This window comes from Candoia aspera, chromosome 5 (genome assembly GCF_035149785.1).
Source record: "Candoia aspera isolate rCanAsp1 chromosome 5, rCanAsp1.hap2, whole genome shotgun sequence".
Taxonomy (NCBI): Eukaryota; Metazoa; Chordata; class Lepidosauria; order Squamata; family Boidae; genus Candoia; species Candoia aspera.
In genome coordinates, this window is record NC_086157.1 from 10,056,397 (window position 1) to 10,075,979 (window position 19,583).

A 19,583-nucleotide genomic window follows, 5' to 3' on the forward strand; every position below is an offset into this window, starting at 1 on the left:
TTCACGACGGAGCCAATCCTCGCACACCCGGACCCAGAACGGCCGTTCGTGGTCCAAGCCGACGCCTCAGACTTCTCCCTGGGAGCCATCCTGCTACAAAAAGACTCCACGGGGCTCCTGAAACCATGCGCCTACCTGTCAAGGAAGTTCTCCGAGACAGAGAGGCGATGGCACGTCTGGGAGAAAGAAGCCTTCGCGGTGAAATCGGCACTAGAGACATGGCGTCACCTACTCGAGGGAGCCACCCAACCATTCGAGGTCTGGACGGACCACCGGAACCTCGAGGCCCTACGAACGCCTAGACGCCTTAGCCCAAAACAGGTCCGATGGGCCCAATTCTTCAGCCGCTTTGATTTCCAGCTGAAGTTCATGCCGGGCAAGAAGAACTTCCTGGCCGACGCCCTCTCCCGGCTGCCCCAAGACGAAGAGCCCGCCCCAGACACCATTGGGACGGTCCTATCCGCCTCGCAACTGGGAATGGCCGTGACCACCCGAAGCGGCGCACGGAGGCAGCTCGACGCTACGGCGCAGCCGACGGCGGGACAACCGGCGACGGAAAGAAGCCAACCGCAACTACCAGGGGGAATGCGCACGGACCTCGCCGCCGCCCTCAAAACCGACCCCTGGTTCCTGGCAAACCCCGACAAGGTAACGATGGCGCAAGACCTGGCATGGGGGGAAGGCAGAATCTACGTCCCGGACTCGCAACGCCAGGCGATCTTGCATAGGTCACACGACGCCAAGCAAGCGGGACACTTTGGGTTCCTCAAGACCCTACACCTAACACGGCGCCAATTCTGGTGGCCCGCGCTCAGGCGAGACGTAAAAACCTACGTGGCGTCCTGCCCAACGTGCGCTAGGGCCAAACGGGCACCAGGCAAACCCGCGGGGCTATTGCAACGGGTGGCAGAACCCTCCCGCCCATGGGAGGAAATCTCTATGGATTTTATAGTGGACCTCCCACCCAGCCAGAAGAAAACGGCCATTTGGGTGGTGAAGGACTACTTCTCAAAGCAAGCCCACTTCATCCCCTGCACGTCGGTCCCATCCTCACAACAACTAGCCAAACTCTTCCTCATCCACGTGTACAGGCTACACGGATGTCCCGCACGTGTGGTGACCGACAGGGGCACACAGTTCACCTCCAAATTCTGGCGGGCCTTCCTGAAGCTGACGGGGACCCAACAGGCCCTATCTACGGCTTGGCATCCGCAGACGGACGGAGCCACTGAGGTTCTTAATGCCACCTTAGAGCAATTTATACGATCATATACGAACTACCACCAAGACGACTGGGCTGAACTGCTCCCATTCGCCGAAGTCGCATACAACAACGCCGTCCACACGAGCACGGGGAAAACCCCGTTCGAAGTAGTCTCGGGGCGCGACTTCGTCCCCATACCGGAGCTACCTCAACCCCCGGAACCCCAGGTGGACGCCAGCGACTGGGGACGGAAGATCGCGGAAGCATGGCCAGTAATCACGGCGGCGCTGAAGGAGGCACAGGCTGCTTACAAAGAGCAGGCCGACAAGCACCGGCGCCAACAACCGCCGTTCCAGGCGGGAGATATGGCCTATCTCTCCACCAAGTTCCTAAAGTCAACCCAACCCTCGAAAAAACTGGGGCCTAAGTACATCGGGCCGTTCCGAGTCACGCAAATAGTGAACCCGGTAGCAATACGCCTGGACCTGCCACACAACCTCCGGAGACTCCACCCGGTGTTCCATACCAGCCTCCTAAAACCGGCAACCACCTCCCGATGGCACCCAAGCACGCCACAGCCCGCACCGCTAATGATCGACGGGCAACACCACTTCGAGATCAGGGACATCCTCGACTCCCGCAAGCAACGAGGAACTCTACACTATCTGGTCAGGTGGAAACACTTCCCCCACCCGGAATGGGTGGCGGCACACAACGTTAACGCGCCTGACCTGACCAGAGCATTTCACCGGGCATACCCCGACAAACCGCAACCAAGGTCAGCAAATCCAACCCCCCCCCCGCAGGCCCCCCCCCGCCTCCCGTGCCCCAAGGGAAAGGGCCCCCCCCAAGCCCGCGACTTGGGTGGACCTTCCCCCCCCCGGGACTCACTCCCCCCGCCCCGGGCCCACGGGGTGGTGACAAACGATCGCCAGCACCCTCCCCCCGCCCCCCGGCCGCGGGGGAGTGGCAAGCAAGTCAACAGGGCAACCTGGGGGCAACGCCCAGGAGACACAACAAAGGCGACGCACTCTAAATAAGAAAAGAAGGGCCCTACCTGGAGCTGAGCAGCACCCGACCAGCCACGCCTCTCGCCTCGCCGAACTGAGCCAAACAAACAGGGTGTGGTTGGAGCATGCGCACGCCAGGTCAGAACCCGAGCATGCGCACCATGGACACACCCTGGGAAGGCACGTGGTAGAGGGAGGAGCAAAGGGAGGGGCGACAACTACTCCGGCGGGAACTTTGAAAAAAAAAAAAAAAAAGGTGGCGTTTTGACAGCTCCACGGGGAAAACCAAGAAAACCGGGGGAGAACACTATTCGAAAAGGGGGCAGTATGTCATGAGTGCCGTTGAGCTAAAGTCATCAGCGCAATGGCACTCATGACAATGACAAGGAAATAAGTGAAGGGGCACAAGTTAAGTAGCCATTAACCCACAACGACTAACGGCTAACAAACAATAGCTAAACGAACCACGGAGCCACCCAAGCCATCAGCGACAATACAACGGGGATCGCCCAGCTGAAAGCAATCAGCAGAAGAATGGAAACCTGAGGATGGGCGATCCTGGAAACCCTCAACCAATGGCAGGGCAACGCATGGGACAAAGGGGGGTGACGTGACTGTGAGCGAGGGGGCGCTGACCGGCGCGGGGTATTTAAACCCCGCACCGGCGCGCTCCTGTCACTCTCAGCTTTTTTCTACCAACGTTGTACCTAACCTGAAATAAACCAGAACCTGCTTTGCAAACCAGCGTCTGAACGTTATTCAGAGGTAGGCAGCGCATGACAGTATCCCTTGCACCACTGAACCCTCACCCAAACCCTCATTTCATCTAACTCAGATCTTTGCAACATCCAGCCCCCAAATTAAGACAGCTTATTCACTGTATACAGTATGTCAACCTGAGGGGACCCAAAATACTTCCCCATTAAACTGTGAGACAGAACAAATGGTGGTGGTGGTGGAGGAGGAGGAGGAAGTGGTAAGATTGCCAAGCACTTCACTACCTCGATCTGGAGTAAAACTAGATCTTTGCCCAGGTTGGCTTTCCTGACCCCATGGTTCCTCTCAGAAAACACCATAACGCACTTGTTTACTTTCTAAACTATTTAATATACAGCAATATTAGCTTTAATTTTGGCTTATCTACATTCTAGCATAGCTGAATGGTGCTTGAGATAAATTAAAATATTTTCAATTTCCTTCCTTGCATCATCATAAGATTGTTTTCCTTTGGCATTTCTTCCTTGTATCTCATTTTCCAAGCCAGCACCATGGAAACACTTTAATAAACAACTACAGATGTCAAAGTGATCACAAAATAAAACAACCCGAGTATGAAATATTTATTCTGAATGAAATGTTCTCTGAAGAAAATGAAAAACCTATTGGAGCTTCCAAGAGGAATTAAAAATAATGATAAAAGATAGGGAAGTGACTGAGAAGAAGTCCATCACTGCCACCAAACTCTAAACAACAGAAAGAGGAAGATATGGGACAAGGGGTGTCCCATTCATATAGGTGAACTAGGCAGTTGCATGGGGTGCCAAGCTAAATAGGGCACCAAATTCTGGGGAAAAAAATCAAATAAAAGAATAAGTATTTTTTGTGGAAGTTCTAGCTACATGGTACCCTTAGGGCCAGTTGTTGGCTGCTTGTCTGGGTCCTCCATGGTGTGGACTCTCTGAATCCATGGCATTTTGAGGTCTTTCAAGTAGCATCTTGAAGAACACACATGTTTTCTCATGGCATCACGAAGCACCAAACCAGTGGAAGAATATGCATCCCATTGCTATGGCCACACAGACTTGGGGGAAAATGATGAAGAAAAGTGACTACATATCTCACAGAAACAGTTTGTGTCACTGTGGGAGAAAATATGGTACTGGTTAGGAAAAGTGGAAACATCACCTCTCTTCCCAGGACTTGAGGAGCAACAAACCCAGTCAGTTCAGCCATAAAACGTTTTGAGGTCCAAGGAAGATTAATAAAACCAGGAGAAATACTCAGAGGTGAGCATAGGTTCTGGGAAGAGCTTGATATAAAGATAGTCCTTTAACAGTAACTTCCTAGAAAGAAACCATGTTTATGAAATACTACCTCTTTGTTCTCTCACAACCAACCATTGTCTTTGTAGCCCTACCCTCATTCCCTCACAGTTCTGCCATAATTACCTCACACCCAACGTGCTGCTATATCCGATCAAATACTTTGCTGCTGTATCCAGTCACATGTATATTCTTACCTGCAGAAATTAGATAAAGGGTTTGTGTTTCTGCCCCTTTTTCTACTAATGTTGCTGCTTCCAGAATCAAAATCACCAATCTGTGCTTCAAATGAAACTGTGTGCTGATCACCGGTTTAAATGAATTCTTGGGGAGATTTGTGAGAGAAATTTCTCCTACACAGCCCTAGAAAAACCCATGTCACACCAAGAAAACGTTCTTTGGCTAAATATTTTAGAGGTGGAGTCACAAGATGATGGTTAAGTTTGTCCTAACATCTCAATATTAAGGGTCAGCAACAATCACCAGCAATGACAACTCACCAAAGAAACACAGAGAGAGAGACTATCACAAGGCTATAATAACCTTCATTTTTAAAAAACTTTTCCAGTTGGAACATCTCACTAGTGCAAGGTTTTCCAGCTAATGGTCAATTAAAACAACTAGTCTAGTCTAACATTCATTGCGTATTTCATATCTAATTTGCATTTCCTTTCCTTTCCTTTCCTTCTTTTAAAAATAGGGAAAGGAACATAAAGTTACTTGTCAAGAACAGTTCTGAAGCAGAAAGCACTTCACAAGCCCTTCCTTGGAGAAAATTCTTTCCAGCACCACAGTTGGAATAAGCCAATATTCACTGTATCTCTGCTGTGCAAAATATGAGCAAAAAAAAGAGAAAGGTTGTCAGAATCCGCTCCCTTGTTCCAACCTAAAATAACCTCTCAGAGATTTTCTAAATCACAGAAGGAATATCTCTGTGCTTTCTTGCGACAACACGCTGATCTTGTGCTGACTATGAGGGTATTTGCCAAATCCAGCTTGTCAACTGTATCAAATAGGTACTAATCCCATTAAATGCATTACAGACCACTAATAACCATGCAGGAACTAGGCAATCCTTTCCTCTCAAGACATTTTGATCTGCAAACACTCACAGACAAGCCTCAAGGGATAAAGGATTGTAAACTTCCCTTATTAATATATGTAATTCTATAATTCACATTTCTCCAACAAGTCTCCCTGACATATTAAATATCCAGTACTTTAAAGAAGAATTTGTCATGGCACGCGCTTTACTGGGTTCTCATCCATCTGTCCTCTTCATTCCTGCAGCAAATGACACCTCCCCAACTATTTATTATTAGTAGAACTCTTTGGGCATATGTCCCAATTTCCCACCTACAGTTCTCTGGACCCATTTCCAAATTCATGACTGGATTTGCATTGACCTTGAAGGAGACTTCAGGGTCAATGCAAATTTTGAGGAACAAAATGGAAGAAAGGAAGGAAGAAAGCTCTTTCCTTTGGCACAGGCCAATAAAGCACATGGTTTAGCCTGAGGTGCCTTCATTTGCATCCTCTTTTGGGGACAGTCTGTCCTTCACCAAGTGGTTAGCTGACCAGGAGCCTGGGGAGAAAACTCCTCCTCTTCTTCCTGCTGGTCTGCCTTGGTCATATTTGGAGCAGCTGATGGGCAAATGAAGTGGGAGGAAGGATGGCCAAGTAGTATTGATTGGGTCTTCAGTTGACAGCATCGGCTGAAGCTAAATAAACAAGAAGCTGCATGATGTTCAGTTGGACCATTAGTCTGTCTGAGTGGCAATATCCAAGTGGATTTCTGAGAGAGAGAACAAAAGAGACAGAGGAAGGAAGGAAGGAAGGAAGGAAGGAAGGAAGGAAGGAAGGAAGGAAGGAAGGAAGGAAGGAAGGAAGGAAGGGAGAGATCTTTTCTAGTGTACCTAGAGATGCCAAGTATTGAACTGGGAGCTTTTGCTGTATATGCCCTGACAAAATGGGAAGATGTTGGAAGAAAAGAGGAGGTCTAGGATCTGGTTCTGCCTTCCCTGTGAGTATGTATGGAAGGGAATTATATCAAGTGGAATAATTTTACCAAGCATTATAGCAAGGGTCATGATATCCCCTTCCTCTGTTCTCAGGGACCTTAAAAACTAATGGAAAGCGACTGAAAATGAGGCACTGAAATTGCCTCTCCTTTACCAGTCGACAGGCTCTGTATGATGCGGTTGAAACAGAAAGATAGTATATCTGGGGAGCTGTTTCTCTGGCTTCACTGCATTTAAGAAGTGAATTCTATTTGGAGGATTATACTTTCAAATTAATATACTTCAGGGCAACTATATCACAAAGACCAAGCATGAGTACCAGAATATTTTAGGGTAGCTTCTTTTCCAACCCATTTCTCAATTTGCATCAAACGTTGGCTCCTATCATATTCCAGCCATGGGCCTTTCCTTTCCCTGGGTCACAGGGGTTCCCTAGATGCCTCCTGCATGGAAATGGCTTTCCTGGACTCTGAGACAGGCCATCACTGGGGCACAAGGATTTGGGTCAAACCATGACAATATTACGTGTATCGGGATTTTATTTTGCAAACGACATCAATTCAATAAGCTACCCAAGTCATTTGTGCAAAGGCATAGATACCAATGTGATGTCCCTTGCTCCCCTTCACCCCACTCCTCTCCCCATAGACACCTGCACCATGATGTGCTAGTGGCATTATTGCAAACTTCATCCCTTAATGTCCTAAGACATTTCTAGAGACTAAGATCTATTAAGACAGAGTCTGGCATCTTCCCTAATCCTCAACTAAATTCCCTAAAATTCTGGGAACTGCAGGACCAATATATCAGGTTGGGGACAGCTCCTCTGAAGAACATATGGTGGGACGAAGATGTAGCACAAGAGTAAAGGTTAAATATTTAGGCATATACTCATAAATAGAGCACCACCAGGTTTAAGATAGGCCATGGTGTCTTCTCTGTCATGGTGTCTGCCCTTCAGAATGAGTTCCCACTAAAATCCGTCCGGCCCCCACCCTGATGGTGTTCATAAAACCTTAAAGACCTGGTTGTTTTCCCAGACCTTGGGATTAAACCCAGACCTTGAGGCCTGTTGGGTGTGTTTTTTATTTTAGTTTTCTCTTTTCATATTGTGACCTGATGCCATCTTGTTTTGAGTCTGTACTGATTTTTATGTTATTATTTATGAACTGCCCAGAATCAGTTAGAGTTGGGCAATGTGTAAATTGAATTAAATAAATATTTTTAAAAAAAAAAAATCTGCTGTTTGGTTATTTCAGGGTGCTTTTCTAAAAGTATTCTTATCTGTATATTCTTATATTATTGTTTTTATTGCAGAATTGTCAGCTGCCCTGGGAAAGACCCTGGATGCTATATATATACTGTATATATAGCTGTGTGAGTGTGTGTGTGTGTGTGTGTGTGTGTGTGTGTGTGTGTGTATAAAATATGAAGATAAATCAAAGAAAAGTCAAATGTAACTCGACCCTGGGGTTTTCACGTGAGGTCTAGAATGCTGATCTTTTTGAAATTAAAGCGGTAAACCTCATCAGCTTCTGAAAATTCAGTGCTGAAAGTTGAATGTATATATGAACTTGATTATGCACATTTTTCAGTCCCATGCATATAAATGTCTCAGCAATGAAAAATATTAGAAAACCTTGCCATGATAAATGTAACAAGGCAAGGCAGCCGTTTCTTACCAGAGACTTGTTAATTCTGCAAGGCATTTTTTTAAAAAAAAATCAGTTCATTTATCTTGAAATAAGTGGGTAGCGAACCTACAACTGCACAAAAAGGTTGCTATTCCTAGAAGCATTGATCCACTAAACCAACTTTTATTTCAGAGTTCAAACAGTAAAAACAGGTCCAAAGTTGTACCTACTTTTGCCTGAGATTCATCATGGCCATTAGTCTCTAAGTCCTTGACATTTTTTTTTAACTGCGAAGAGAAAAACAATCATTGTTAGAGTATTTCACACAGTTATTGTTGATTTATAACTATATCAGGCTTCCAATGAATGAAATATATGGAGCATACAACTCTAATGAGCTTTTGCTGAAACCAGTTGGAAAGCAACATAGTTAAGATCTGATAGGTTGGCTTAAAAAAGAAAAGAAAAACTGAAAGGAAGCTAACGCCAAGACTGGATCATTATTTTTAAAATAATAAGATTAGGAAGTAGTCTCAAGGCATAAGAAGTGTGTAAAATTGGCTTTCAAGAGTAATAAATGGTTTCATTTCCCATTTTGTTGCTATTAATTTGGAACTTTGCAGTGGTTGCAAGTTGCTGCTAGCTAAATAGCAGTCAGCTAATAATTGCTTCTGAATTACGAGTTTTGAGCATTTTTGAAAAGGATGAAGTGCTGTGATAGGTTTTCTGCTCAGGGATGTATCTGGAAGAAAAAGCAGCTCGTTTATGTCCCCCATAGTTGGAGCCAAAATGTCTTCTCAAAGTCGGTGTTGCTGGAGGGCATCGGGCAAAGAGAAAGAGAAATATTCTTAGGAATAAAATTAAGTGCTGCATTATAGCACGAAAATGCCAAGGCGTTGAGAGAAGGTGATGCGGCTGAGTTGTAAGAATAGCCATATATGTCTTTCTGGGGAAATGAAGCCATTCTGATGGAAAGCATACATTGCCGTTCATCTCACCAAGGGATTAGTTTTGCAAGCATGCTGAATATAAAAAGATCTTTATTTTAATGTCCATACATGCATACAGTATCTTCCCATTATCCTACTTAGAGAAAACCAATGTTTTGTAAAACACTGACAAAGGAGAAGAAGTAGGAAGCAAAGAAAGGAAAGGCAGAAGGAAAGAAGATTTAGCTAAATCTCGCTTACATCAACATCTCTCCATATTTTTCTATTCCTACAATAACTTTCTATTCCTATTGCTTCTACTATATCTAGTAAATGCTTTATACATTGCCTTTTCTTCTTGAAACCTTTCACCTCTCTCTTTTTGAGGATTTCATCATGTCTATCCAACTGCCACTTTCTCAATCTTCCCCCTTCCTCTCAACTCATTCATTTTTTCTTCATGTATTTGTTTCATGACTGAACTGTACAGCTGCAAGTCAAAGCTAAGGTGCCCCTGTCAAATTGTATGTTTTCAAATGAATCACTAAATGAACAGTAGCTGACACGTATATAGAGCCAAATTAAATACTGTAGAACCTATTTCTGCACATTTGAATCCTTATTTCTTTGCAAGTGCAATAATTATTTACAGATTCAAAATAAGAAAACTATACATGTAACAGGTTCACCAATGTGGACACCCCTTTAATCAGTTCTTTGCAAGATAATATCTTTGTAAAATATTCTTCAGCAGAACTAATAGCTTCCAAGCATTTCTTGTAGCCAGCAAAGAGTCTTGCTTTGGGATTTTTTTCCCCACTCTTCCTTGCAGAACACTTCTAGCTCAGAAATATTTTAGGTCACCTTGCATGCAATGCATATTTGAGATCTCCCCAAAGACTTCCAGTAATATTCAAGTCTGAATATTATGAACACTTTTATTTCCTGCAGATACTTCAGTGGCTGAACTAGATATGTTTTGGATCATTATCCTGCTGAAGTATTTAACCTCTTTTCAATTGCAATTTCTTCATTGACTGTAGAACATTAGCTTCTAGGATACGTTGATATTTGAATCCATTCTTCTTTCCATTCACACAATATTTCCTGTGCCACACACTATACCAAAGCATAACCCTTGTATAGTGGGCAAGATCTTCTTTTCTTTGTTCAAAAAATGTTTCAGGTTTATCAAAGTTTTCTTCTGTGTACCCTAGACAATGGTTCCTGTAATAAGGCCAGAGAAGAGGGTTTCTTCTGACAACCTGGTTGTTTATACAACAATGCTGGTCATTGTTGTATAAACTATGCTATAATGAGGATCTGGAGACAACTACTCTAAGGTCAGCTAACTTTTCAGCAGATCATTTCAAGTGATCTGTGAGCTCTATTTTTCACTTCTGACCAGTTTTCAGGCAGCTCCAGCAAAGAGTTCTTTTGGTACATCTTCTAGATCTTGCCTTGACTCCAACAGTTTTATATAGCTTCCATTTTTTAACAATAGTTCTTGAAGTTGAAATTGCTACATGGAAGCATTTATGGATTTTTTTATAACCTTTACCTGCTTTGTAAATGCTCAGACAGCTGTTTAGAAAAGTCCGTAATTGTTGAAAGGAGACAGAAAAATAATCACAGCTGGAAAGATGAGAAAGCTAAGTTCAGAGTGTTCACCTCTGGAACTGTCTTCTCATAGCCTAAGGAGTCATTCACCTTTTGGGCCTTATTAACAACCTTATAGGTTTGTTTTTTTTAAGGAGCAATGCTGAATCAACTGGAAGGATGCCCACATTTCTGCAGCTATCATAGTCACTGTTTTCTTATTTTGAATCTGTAAACAACTGCAGATAGACAGTAAGTACACATTCAAATGTGCAGAACAATGCGTCCTTAAGTTTGTACCATGTCAAGGTTGTTCACCCTCTGTTCACTTTGGGATTCATTGAAACATACAATTTGACCAGAAGCGCCTAAACCTTTGTGTGCAACTCTAGTTTATAAAGGATATGTTTCAGTATTTAATCCTGAGTATACAAGGCCCACTAGATATAACATGTCCTATTCAGGAGTTATGTCTGTACAGAAAAAGGATTATGTATAAGAGATGCTATTGATACACTTACAGCAACAACGGATGCAAACACAGGAACAGTCAGGCGTATGGCGCAAGAACGAACAGCATTTCGTTCTGTTATACAGAGGGTTGCCGTGAGTCGTAAACAGCTCGACGGCAACTAACAACAACAACATAAGAGATGCAGGGCCATGCAAACCGGCTCCAGGCCAACCTCCAGGACTCCAATTTCCTTGTCTGGAGCAAATTTACGTGAAAGCAAGTGAGAATCTTGCAGGATTCAGAACTTCCCAGCAGAGTTCTTGGTTAAGAGAAGGCAGCTAAACCCATTTATTTATTTATTTTTCAAATTTCTATCACCACCCATCGCTCCCAAAAAGGGGACTCTATACACAAACCTATGTATACTTTTTTTTTTTAATCCGTTCAACTGTGTCTGATTCTTGGAGACTGCCTGGATATGTCCCTGCAGTTTTCTTGGCAAGGTTTTTCAGAAGTGGTTTGCCATTGCCTCCTTCCTAGGGCTGAAAGAGAGGGACTGGCACAAGGTCCCCCAGCTGGCTTTGTGCCCAAGGTGGGACTAGAACTCACAGTCTCCCAGTTTCTAGCCTGATGCCTTAACCACTACACTAAACTGGCTCTATGTATACCTACCTAAATGTAAATCCCATGGCTTTATCCCTCACATCAAAATGATTTTGGTATTTTCATTAACTAAACACACAGATTATTCTAATGCTTATTAGGCATGGCTGAACATGCCAAACAGATTCTCCATGGAGAAGCCTTAGATATTACAATAGAAAATATGCCTAAGTTTACTCCAGTGAAATGAGGTAGGGGGGGGGGATATTTGCAGGGCATTTATTCAGGCCTAGCAAAGAAAGATAAAAAGTCACTGAGAAAGTGAGGCAACACTATACTGTCTGCCTTTGTTCAGTAGAGAACAAAGAATCAGGAAGACACACAGGCCCATTTCTTATTTTATCTGCACGTTGATGGCGTTACCTCCCCATCCACAAATTGGAATCAGCTTTGAGCAAAGCAGGGAAGAAAAGGAGAATCATTTACTCAGTGTAAAACTGTGAATAATCTGGACTCCCAGCCGCTTACAGCAACAAATATATAGCGTACATTCATTAATGTTGCAGCTTGCAATTAGACTCCATCCATCCATTTCTCTCTCCTTTGTATGTGTGTTTGTGTGTGTGTGTGTGTGTGTGGGCATGCACATGGTGTGGGGGTAGAGATTGACCTCATCTTTGACCTTCGACTCAGATGTGGCAACAGCCCAGGATGCTTTGTGTTTGGAGAAAAGAAGAAGAGAAGAAAGATAAAGAATAATGGGATATTGAAATATGTAGAATCATGCTGCTTCCACAGCTAATAAACACAGGCCTGCTACACCAAATGCCACTGTTCTATTCTTTTCATTTCTTCCTAATTGCTTATTCAGACAATACATGCAGCCAACAATGTTTGAGCTGCAGCTATTCTATAGATGCAAATAGATCCATTGTGAAATTAAACATTCAGTTAAACATCCTTCAGTTATATAATTTTATCATGGAAGAATTCCACGCAGAGTTAAAAGACTACAAAAACATAAAAAGAAAAATAGAAAAAAGAAAAAGTTATGGAAGAGTAAAAGAAAAAGTGACAGACAGGAAAAGACTAAAAAAAGGAAAAAAGAAAAAAAAATCTAAAGAAGCAACCTCCTATCTTCTTTGCAGTAGTTACAAGCATCATGATTACCATCTCCACCCTCCCAAATTACATATTGTGGTTCCCTTCTTCCCGTAAACAATCCTTAATCTGTAAATCCCAAAATCACTAATTCACTTTTGTCCATTTTCAGCAAAAAGTCCATAAAGGGATTCCAGTCTTTCATAAAAGTAAATTGTAGTTCTCTCCTTAATCAAACAAGTCAATTTTGCCCTTTCTGCAAACTCTGCCAAAACTCTGCCATCTTCACAATCCATTCCTCCATTGTGGGTATTTCTGTATTCTTCCGTCTTTGTGCATATAATAACCTCGCTGCATTTACCATATATAAAACCAATTGTCCATGGGTAAATATTCTTAAATTAAAAAGAGGCATTGTTATGACTCCTGTGTTCCGCTTCAGGACCAGAGCAAGAGACATTACTTGTGGGTAAATAAATACAAAGTGCAACAGAGTAAGGAGAGCTTTCAGCATCACCAGATGGGAAAGGAGGTGCCAGGTCTCAGCTGAGGAGTTCAGGGGTGTGTAAGGGAAGTCCAAACAGTCAAGGTGACAAGCTCAACCCCGCAATTGAAAGCCTACCTCCTTTCAGTACAAGCAACACATATTAAAAGAGGTGGGGCTTTGACTGCATGCTCATGGACACCACCTTGACATTTTTGACCTTCCTGAGTGTCTACCTGGATGCTGTTAGTGACCAAAGAATATTTCAAATAGGAGTGCATCTGTTTGGAATAAATTTAAAAAATGAATCAAATGGGGTCTATTTTGTACAGTATAATTTTCACTCACTCTGAAACAGATGTTTTGAAGAGCATACCAGCAAGGTTTTTGCAACTTCCATACATATCCATCCATCCATCCATTATTTGCACCTTTGAGAGGTGGGTGACTTACTTTTCTTTGACCGTCGCAGGAACAACGTTTTTTTCATGACCAGCTCTGGAGTCACAGATTTATATTACTCCAGCACCTTTCTGGGTGGAACATGGTTCCTGTTCTAGGATTTTATCCAGAGAAGATAAAATGGTGGATGACGAGGGGTGAAATAGAGTAACTCTGTTGTTGCTACACTCAGACCATGACAAAATAAAGTTTGAAGGAATAAAGGTGAAAATAAAATGAGATGAACACTATTTCATTCTATGAAGGACTTTAACAAGAAAACAATGAACAAAATAAACTAACCTTTCTCACCCAACTCTAGGCATCACTGCATAAGAGAATTTCAAAAAAATATAGTCTATAATAAAACACTAACCATATGAACCAAGTTTCTCAGCCTGGAGGCATTGTCAACAACTATAGTCAACATACTGGATCAGGGGAAAACTGAGCCAGGAAGCTTGCCCTGGACTGTCCTTGTCAGCACACTACCGTTTCATAAAGGCAAGTTACCAAACCCAATATTTTTCTTAATTTCAGCAGCTACTTAATCTCTTGATAATCAGGAATGAATTAACTTCAAATAGACTTCAGAATTACCAAGCTTTATCAGCTTCAGTTAAAATGGCTCTGGCTACAGTGATATAAGGCTTAATTCCCAGCTCCTGTCTACACAGTCACTTTCTCAGCTGCCCAATTATCACTTTCCAGACAGGCCAACTATCCTGAGGCACTTTGGTTCCCTCAAAAGGATGATGAGTTGCTGAACTTGCTTGTGGTCTTCATCTCCTCCTTGAAGTTTGGAGCTAGACAGGATACCATGAGAAGATGGGCTCAGAACGATATGGCAATTGACAAGCATCCATCCACTCAACAACTGAGCAACTGCCATCATTCTCATATTAAAAATAAGATGCCATGGCACTCTATTCTTGCCTTGACCCTCTGGAATATACTCCCACCTCCCAAATCTGGCTAGTCCCTACTTTAACCATGTTTCCCAAATATGGCTTTTCTGACAGATGGTGGGAGACTACCCTCTCTGATTTAATTCCTCTCTGAGGAATAGCAGAGGGCTATTTTAAAGTTTATCTATTCGTTTAGAGTTATAATGAATTTATGGTTTTTAGGGTGATTAGAATTTGATTTGTAAACTGCCTAAAGGTATATAGAAATATAGAATACTAGGCTATAGACATTCTGGAAACAGACGATGGAGCAATAGATTGATAGAAAAAGAAAGTTATTTCTTCCTCTTGATCTCCTTTCTTATAATGAATTAACAAAACCCCAAGGGCAAGTTGACCTCACCCACAAATGCAAACACATTCGAACAGCCAATTTACATATGCATATGAAGAGCATATTACCAGCTAGGCAGAATTGCTCAAATCAATGGCAAATTACTCAGATATCCATCTATATTTGCCTTCTGTGTTAGCTTTGGCAGATTTTTCTATCACATGCTTTATTGATTCCTATCTTTGGGTCACTCTGGGAAGCATGTATATTTAAAAAGCCAAAATGGGGGTGAAACTGTATGCATGTAGGCTAACCAGCAAATACATCCCAGTGAAGTCAGTGGGGTCTCCAAAAAAACAAAACAAAATGGGGACATTGGGATGGGAATGTTGGACCAAACTCCATTTAGTTATTTGATTTATGGTTAGTATTTTTTTTTTACTGTCCATACCCCTAGGTTCCAGGTGTTGTACACAAACATAAAAACAACCCATTTGTTGGAGTACAGTACCCTTCCCCAATATATAAAAACTTATATAAACAAAAAAACAGCATCAGCCCTAAGCATCTGATTAGAGCTGATAGGATTTGCAGCATAACAACATCTAGAGGGCAATATGTTCCTATCTAATATACAATACTGTATGACTTAACTAAAATGACTATTTAACAGCACTAATCTCCCCTTGGTCCTGTAGCAATAACAACTTACTTATGGACTCATGGAGTAACACATTAGCCAAGCTTCTCCATTCAGTATACTCTTCACTTTAAGCTTGGCTGCTTGAAGGGCTCTTCCCAAGGAGAGGACCCAAGGCCGCAGGCTTGTGGAAGGCAGAACAACCCTTGGGGACCACTAGCCATGTTCCTGAGATAGACTGCCTGTCCTTTGTTCTCTCTTCCTTCCATCACAAACTAAAGGCAGATATTTTCTAAAAGTGGTAGAGCAGCCTGAACATATATCTTCCACCTGGAAAAGCACTTCTACCACACAACACACAATTTTCACCCATAACCCTATTTGTCAACTACTATCATTGTTCTATTTTGAAACTCAGTATCTTGGAAAGAAAACAGAAACCCATACAAGGTGTGATTGTGTTACCTTCAGGGTGTTCCACAGAGTACAGAGCCTAATATAAATCTGGCTAAGGACACCAGTTTGACCTCAGTTGTATGTTTTTTCAAGGTTAACCTGTTCATTCCTTTCCACCTCACCCCAAAGAGTCACTTATCTCTCTGTGGCCATCATGCATGATCTGCCATCATTTCTTTTTCAGGGGGAGGTTGTCTCTTTAAGCTTTTCCCCCTTAAATGTGACTCTCATTTCTTCAAGCTGCAGATTTCTCCCCAAATTTCAGATGGTTCCCTCTTGTTTCCAAGGGGCTTTGTTTGGTTTACATCATAACTGTAATTGATTAGATCTTCTCAGCAGCTAAACTAGGCAGCCAAATAGGTACAAGCTCCATCCCCAGATGAATCTAAATCAGACCTAACTGAACCTAGATCTTGTCTAGTTTCTAGCTTCTGAACCTTGTAGTTTCTCTGCACAGCCCCTAATTTGTTGCACTGTCCTAGTGTGAGCTTGCATGTGTTTGGGGGACATTTTGGTCAGCCACACTAAAGGATTTTGTGGTTATTTAATATGCTATAATGTCCGATATTTCATTTTTAGAATCTGTGGGTTATTCCTCATTCCGTATCTATCCATTTCAGGTTACAGGTAGTCCTCACTTAACAACCATACATTTAGTGATGGTTTGGACTTACAAAGGTGTTGAAAAAAACAACTTACAACCGATTCTCACTCTTATGACCATTGCAGTGTCCCCGTGGTCACATGATCACGATTTGGGTGCTTGGCAACTGGTTCACATTTATGACCGTCGCAGTGTCCCATGGTCATGTGATCGCCATTTTTGACTTTACCGGCCTGCTTCTGGCAAGCAAAATCAGTGGGGAACCATGTGATTCGCTTAATGACCACATGGTTCACTTAATCCCCATGGTGATTCACTTAATGGCCACCACAAAAGAGGTTGTAAAATTGGGTCAGATTTGTCAATGACTGCTTCTGAAATTCCGGTCTCAGTTGTGGTTGTTAAGCGAGGACTACCTGTAGTTGTAAAGCAATGCTTTTCAGCACACATGGTATCAAAGGAAACCAAATCAAACAGATTTGTCAAGTGTATAAAGACTTTGCATCCTGTTTAGTAGGCACACAGAAACACCAGGGTTCTTCTGCTGTCATCACAATTCACTCTTTGGCATGTCTACATGGATGAGATGGAAGATGCTAAACTAGTTTCCCTATTATTAGACTTGTAAGAAATGGCCACTTTATTTGAAACACATTTGCATTTCTGATATATTTAACTTCCACCCCAATCTTTTAGTTTCAGATAGAAAAACACTCAGAAATCACTGCTAGATGTTCAAAAAGAAAATATGCTACAAGGAATGAGATTCAAAATCACAAGCTGCCCCAAAGGTAAGATGTCAGCATCCTTGATGCCATCTTCTTAATTATCCACTGTACTTTTAAAAAAATCAGTTGCATGTGCAAATAGTCATAGCATCACAGGACTTCATGGACAAGGAAGCCACTGAAACTGGCACTCTGTTGACGTCAAATACAAACACAAATACATCCAAGCAGAGAGGAAACAGCCTTGTATCCAATGAGCTACTAACCTGTTCCTGCAGGATTTTCAGCATGGCCTGCGTATGGGAATGTTCCTCTTTTGCTTGCTCAAGTTCCAACTTCTTGTTATTTAATTCTTCTTGGATTTTTAACAGTTGCTACAAAAAAGAAAGGATGTTTATGATTGCTGAGGCCTGAGCTTCTGTGAAGAAATCTCTAGGATTGCAGTCTCGGGCAAGCTGCATTTTTCAGATTTGTTCTAGACTCTGTTTTATTGCTTTGATGGTTATGTCTCAGCTGAACAAGACATAAATTACATCTGTCTGCATTTTCCGCTGCTCAGCCTGGAAACACATTCCTCTTAATGTAACCTATAGCTTAACCATACATTAAAACTTCCAACCTCCTTGCAAAGCTGCTCTCACATCTATCTGAACCAGAGTCTTATTTGCAGAAGGAGACCCTCTGGTTTCAATAATACTGGGATAAACATTGCAACCCATAAATAATTCATGCACACAGCCCTTTAATATAATTAGTCACTGGCCCACCGCCATCTCATTTTCTACAAAGCTATAATCTGAAATGGATTTGCGCTGAGTTGCCAAGAAGGCAAAAGATGGCTTTTTCCTCTGTGGGGAGAGCATAGCCTTGCAAATCGATGTATCAGCAGTCAAAACCCTGGTGATGAAAAGGAAAGACCTGGGTGACCAACTGTGATTTTTATGAGGGAAGTTCTAGGGCTTTTAAAAGGCCTTCAACTTTTCCAGTCCTATATGGAGACCCAACATATAAGTGAAGACCACCATATATTCAAGGTGTGATGGAAGTGACTTTGACACCCATCATTTTCTCTGGAAATATATCTTTAAATATCTGGTGAATGTAAGTTAAGAACTACTTCCTCTATACCATTCCCAGTATCTTTGCTTTCATCAATATACAGTATTCATTTGCATCTGCAAAGAATTTGTCACTGCATTAATCTAATTAAGTCAAAGAATAGAGCCCGTGTCATACATTATTCCATTTGCTTGTTAAAAATCGTAAGATGTGTAAAAGATGTTCCAGATAAGACAAGGGTTATCTTTGTTAAAAGGAAGAGGAGGAGAATGAGGGAATAAGTAGAAGAAGGGGGGGTTAGGAAATTATAACAATTTGCTGACTCTTCTCCTTTTTTTCTTTTGACAAAGAATATAAAAAGCCACACATTAAACTGGTAATGATGAAATATGCCATTGTTTCTCAATTAAGCTACATGCTACAAAAAAACAAGTCCCCATATGTGGAGCAAAAAAAATGGTGGATGCTGTTGCATAGCCACAAGGAAAATAGTGTAGATGATTTGAAGAAATATGCCATTAATTGCAGTTAACTAGGACTTGAGCATTTGGTTCAATACATCAGCACATCTATCTCTCATTAACATCTTCTTCAGCCTAGGTGGTTTAGTATTGAAGAAAAGTTATTTAGTTGAGATTTGCTTCTAGAATTAGTCAAAATTCTGAGCTAATCCTTGGTTGGAGGCAGCTGGCTAGGGAGAGACATTAAGACCCTTCCTGCTTAGGGAGAAGGTAGAATGTGCCAGCATGGATAGGGATGAACCTAGTGATTTGGTGTGAAACTTAAAACAGAAATAATTATTTAGAAATAATGCTCATCTCTAACTACTTGCATTTAATTCTTTAGCTTGGACATTTTTGAAAAGGGGCTTTGGGTCAACCATCCTATTGGTTTACATATAAACCAATCTGATTGGCTTATATACCTGATCCTTTGTAATCCAGGATCTTACTGGGTTTAACTATCTCACATTAACAAATTCCTATTTGATACTGCTCCATCTTTGGTCCCTTTGGAAGGGTTGGCAAGACTCTTGTCCAATCCGGTCTCCTCTTGATGTGCTGAACTGGTATTTTTCCTTCAGACTAGGAGTCTAATGCATTTGGAAGAGTATCTGGTTGGCTTCCTGCATATTGCACAGCCCTAATGTTACTGACAAACAGATAAGAACACAATGTTCTCACGTGTAAGAACACTTTTATAGTGAGATGAGCAGTGTATAAATTTAATAATAAATAAATAAAATAAATTTGAGGTGTTGACTTTAAATCTTTAAGATGTGCTTTGGAAAGGAATGAAATTCTTTAGTTTCAAACAATTGGTAGATATGTA

At 42.1% G+C, this 19,583-nt stretch overlaps 1 protein-coding gene across 3 annotated transcripts in view; it reads right to left on the bottom strand.

Moving 5' to 3' along the window:
• The window catches only part of ENOX1 (ecto-NOX disulfide-thiol exchanger 1), a 156,548-nt gene that overhangs the window by 19,272 nt on the left and 117,693 nt on the right, over window positions 1-19,583 (bottom strand). For all 3 annotated transcript variants that reach the window (XM_063304570.1, XM_063304569.1, XM_063304571.1), the window contains 2 exons: window positions 17,459-17,566; window positions 8,142-8,198 (listed from right to left, as the gene is read on the bottom strand). In XM_063304570.1, the coding sequence (XP_063160640.1) occupies window positions 8,142-8,198; window positions 17,459-17,566 (165 nt within the window). The remainder of the gene's footprint in view (window positions 1-8,141; window positions 8,199-17,458; window positions 17,567-19,583) is intronic.